Genomic DNA, 4,642 nt, shown 5'->3' on the forward strand with positions numbered 1-4,642 from the left:
CACAAGATTACTTTTTAAGGTCAGGGCAAGGAATCCCCCCAAACCTGTTAGTTATAATCAACATTTGCCATGTTCAAAGCACCATGCTATTTCAACAGCTAAAGTGTCTTATCTCCATCAATCTCGAGAGAGCAATCACCTGCCTCTATAGATTTTGTGTCAGAGAACTCAGGGAACTGGTCAAAGTAAATATTTACACTTTGAAATCTCTTATCAAATTTCAGACTATAATAAAATCAGCCCTTGGCTGGCAAATAATCTTTTAGCACTCATGATGTCATGTAAATTCTCAAGGTTTTCTTCCCAAATACACAAAATATATTTTAGGATACCTGATAATTAAAATATTTTTAGTGTTAAGTGCAGGGATAATCGTTCACTTGCATCTATTTTTCTAAATGACCAAAATATATAGAAAATAGAGGAACTCTACTTTGGTGTTACAAAGCACTTGTTGGTATCTAACTAATATGTCTATCAAAGCTTCTATTTGAATAAAGATACTCAGGTGGTGTTGGATGTCTGGTCAGTACTTACAGCTCTTGACAGTTTTACTGATAGATTCCACCAGTTTCCTCAGAGGCTTCTGGTCCATGTCCAATGTGGCTTCAACACACTGTAGACTTCTGATAGCCTAGCTCTAAGCCTAGGCGTACTGGCCTGCCACTGATTCCACAGTTCACTACACCGTACCCAACAAAGAATGTGACCATGGCAACATTCTAGCAAACAAGCATAGGTTCTCGAATAATTGGAAAATATGCAACAATGGTTGTTACTCAATACTAAGGTAGTGATTTCAGTATTACTGTGATCCAAAATATTACAGCAATTGCAACATTTACCAACATTTACCATTTACCAACAAGTACCATTAAGTGCTAAACAGCACTTAAAGTGGTACTTAATATTACTGCTATTTATATTTCCTCAGCAAAAATTCTACAGTTGAAAATGTTTCCCTCCTATTTGAACACAATGACTGAATAAGATTATTAAGATCTTAAAGTTGAAATAATTTCCAGGCTATAAATAGCTCCTTTTATAGGTTATAACCTCTTTGGGAACTTTAACTAAGCACCATCTCACGATACCCAAACAGAGGTTTTAATCTGGGAGCTTCTAGACAATGTTAAATCCCACTTTTACCCCTCCGACTAATATCTGACTAACTGGTAGGAAAACATGATGTAACAATGCCAAAACTGGCCAAGAAACAACTGTTCTAACTCTTGCCTATTGTCAAATCTGAGTACAGAGAACAAACATTTTCTGGTCTATGTCTGCTGGTCCTTACCTTACTGTGGTAAGGCAAAAAAAAAAAAAAAACCAAAAAAACAAACAAACAAACAAAAAAAACTAAAGTGAATCTGAGAATTTAGGACACTATATTCTTACTAAATTTTTAATAAAATATGAAAACAGATTTTAAAATAAGGCAAATACAGCTGGAAACAACAAAAATCTTTCCCCAAACTTTTCTTAATAGATTTTAAGTTGAAAACTAGTGATTTTTTGAAGTGTGAAACCTGTCACTTAAGTCTGAAGAATAACTGTTCTGTTTCTCTGAGGTTTGTCTATTATTCTCTATGAAAGAAAACTGGGCGATAGGCTTTTAGCACATCTTGACTGAAGGAATATAAATCCATACTTTGTATAAAATAAATTCAGGACACTCTTATGGCATTTAAAACAACTAAATATAATAAGGGCAACCAAATGAATCTAGAACAACCAGAAAAAGGTAGTTACTGGTATAAATTCAATTTTCTTATCCTGACACTCATCATTTTTGTTGCAGTTACTATATCCTAATTATCCAAGTAACGCGCTTTGTGTTTTTAAAATTGATGTAAAATTATTCAAGAAAATGAATGGTTTGGTGGAGGGAGGAAAAGATGTTAACTCGCATATATAACATCACTCAAATTTTCTTCCCCATACCTCATTAGAATACTGTCAGAGGAACAATGAAAAAGTGTCTCCTAGACAGTCAATACAGTCTGATAAAAACACAATTTTTTTTGCCAAATCACTTCCTCTCCCAGTCTAATAAAATGAACAATTAGTTGCTGCTAGTGGGATATAATCATCATATACTGGACCAATCTGTGAAGGTACACTTCATGTTCATGGCAAAGCTGATCAACAAATAACCTGATAAACCCTCCTTTTAGCGTTTTCATGAACAATTCTGAGAAACTTCTTTTTGGATACAAAATGTCTCTCAAACTTTCTGTGTACTCAAGACAAAGTTTTGCTATCTTTATTAGGAAAGAATATGAAGCCTTAAGGATAAAATTCACGGAAATGTACCAAGAAATGTGTTATTTTTACAGCTAAAAACTTGGGGACATGTCTTATCCACCTACCACTTAACACCTAGTCATGTTTCTTAATCTTTATAACTTTACTTGTGACTCAAAGGGAGCATTTTTAAGTAAAATAGCTATTTATTCAGCCTCTTGTCATGCCAAAATGTTTTGTGCATATACCACTATAATTAGCATACTCTCTGTAACAGGCAAAATTGTACATCAAATTATATTTCATGTTACCTGATTATATAAAAATGTAAAGTGAAAATGATTTATCAATTCCTTATAATATTACTAGTAAATAATTCAGAAGGAGATACGAGGCACAAAATCTTAGTAAAAGGACACAGAAAGAGCAATTAATGTAATTCTCACGTAACTTTAACTTGTCATAATTTGTTGTGAATATACAAAGACAAACTTTTAAAATGTTGTATTTACTAAGACTCTGGCAAGAGCTTTATGTAACAAGACATAGCATACCAGGCCCACCACTCAACTTCTTTATGGTTAAGTTGCAGCTTCAATATGAAGCTGTTACAAAAAAAAAATAATAATAATAAAATAAACAGCCTGCTTTTCACATGCTAAGTATCTTGGCAAGAATGCCATTAAATGCAGTAAGGAATTTAAGATAGCAGAATAAAAAGTTAATAAAAGCTAAACATTACAGCCTAAACAAAATTCATACAAAAAATAAAGTAACTATCACTGGTTACATAAAATTTTCCTAACTGGTTAAAACTTAGTAGTATAAAACATGCATTGTAGAATCTTTAGCTATCAAGTTCAAAAAGTACCAGTGTCTATTTGAAATGACTCCTCTCCAAAGCCAAAGTGTAGTTAAAATTAATGCAAATGTTATAACACATTCTAATGCTAAGAATCATTCAGTATTATTGAAGTGGAGGTAAATCCCAGAGCTTCTGGGGCTTTCTCATGCTGCAAAATGGCTGGTTTTTCTGGTTCACTCAAAGCAGCATATGACAGAGTCCAAGGATGTCACTAAGCTCAGTAAAGAGCAAGACTGTCATACCCAGCTCTGACCTCCCCATAAAGCATGGCTATTGTGTCTGCAAAAATAGGATGTGTGAGGATAAAAGGCACGCTATTCTGCTGGCTAAAGAAATAGCAAACCACCCCCAACCCTAAAAGCTCCTTCTCCAGGTAAATAAAAGTATACAAGGGGAAAAAATTAAAATACACTTATCTACAGAGTAAGGATTTTGAATTATCAATGTAATCCCTACTTCAAAAATGTTAACTAGAATCACCTGGTCATTTCTGATTCCATCTTAATGATGTATCCAGACTGAGTTTCTGATGACTTATCATTAGATATTTCTAGTCAAAAATATTAACTTTATTCCCAAATGTCAACCACTAGTATAATTGCTGTGTATTATCTCCCAGAGTTATTAAGCAATGGAAGAGAAAAAGATGTTCAGGCAGCAGGCAACTATTACAGCCCTTTCACACAGTGGCATCTGAGTGGCTACTGAATAGTCCAGGAATAATTCTAAAAACAATAAAATTCATGCATTTTAGTAAATATATCATAATTTTCACAGTTGAAATTTCCTCAGACATTGCACTTTCTTTTAAGGGAATCCTGATTTTTCTTAATGTTATGGTGAGTCAGGACTTGTACTAGCAGCCTTCTTTTTCTTTTTCTTACTGTGTTTCTTATGCTTCTTTTTCTTTTTTGTTTTTTCCTGTAAAGACAGTTCCATGTTAGACATTTCTATAAAAAAACATGCAAATTAAAAACAACAACTTTACCATGCATAGTTATTTCGAACAATCCACATAACCAAGTAAGCTACTTAAAACATTTCTTGAGAAGTCTCAATAACCAATATCATATGAGGACTGAGAGAGCACTTATTGATTTTCAAAAAGATAAGGAAAAACTCAAGTCATTAACACATTAATATAGCTTTTAACAAAATTTCCTACGGAAAAGAAATTCAACTGAATCATGTTATCAATTGCTATATTACATTTAATTTCTTAAGGTAAAGAAATTGTGGTTACTAAAAAGGAACCCTCATACCAAAACAAAAACAACTGTTTTTGCAAAATGACAGTTTTTCAGAGAACAGATATATTAAATCTATTAAATTTAAGTAAATAGAAACACAGATACTATGTACTGCTTAGGATGGGAGCACTATTTTATTAAATTAACAACTGGTACAAAATATTGATGAATAGTTGAAAAGTCTTATTTAGCTTAGTAAACCAGATGCTTGACTTTCAGAGGAAAATACCGCTGAAGCCTAGAAGAAGCTGTCAAATTGTCACTGATAAAGGGAGCCAGA

At 33.0% G+C, this 4,642-nt stretch overlaps 1 protein-coding gene across 5 annotated transcripts in view; it reads right to left on the reverse strand.

The window, feature by feature from the left end:
• Window positions 1–2,244: 2,244 nt before the first annotated feature.
• Window positions 2,245–4,642, reverse strand: part of FAM133B (family with sequence similarity 133 member B) — a 25,589-nt gene continuing 23,191 nt past the window's right edge. For 4 of the 5 annotated variants that reach the window (XM_025046833.1, XM_006911895.3, XM_025046831.1 and 1 more), the window contains one exon: window positions 2,245–4,033. In XM_025046833.1, coding sequence (XP_024902601.1) covers window positions 3,947–4,033 — 87 coding nt within the window. In that variant the 3' untranslated portion in view covers window positions 2,245–3,946. The remainder of the gene's footprint in view (window positions 4,034–4,642) is intronic. The other variant, XM_015589486.2, reaches the window with a different exon arrangement.

This window comes from Pteropus alecto, unplaced genomic scaffold, assembly GCF_000325575.1.
Source record: "Pteropus alecto unplaced genomic scaffold, ASM32557v1 scaffold21, whole genome shotgun sequence".
NCBI lineage: Eukaryota > Metazoa > Chordata > Mammalia > Chiroptera > Pteropodidae > Pteropus > Pteropus alecto.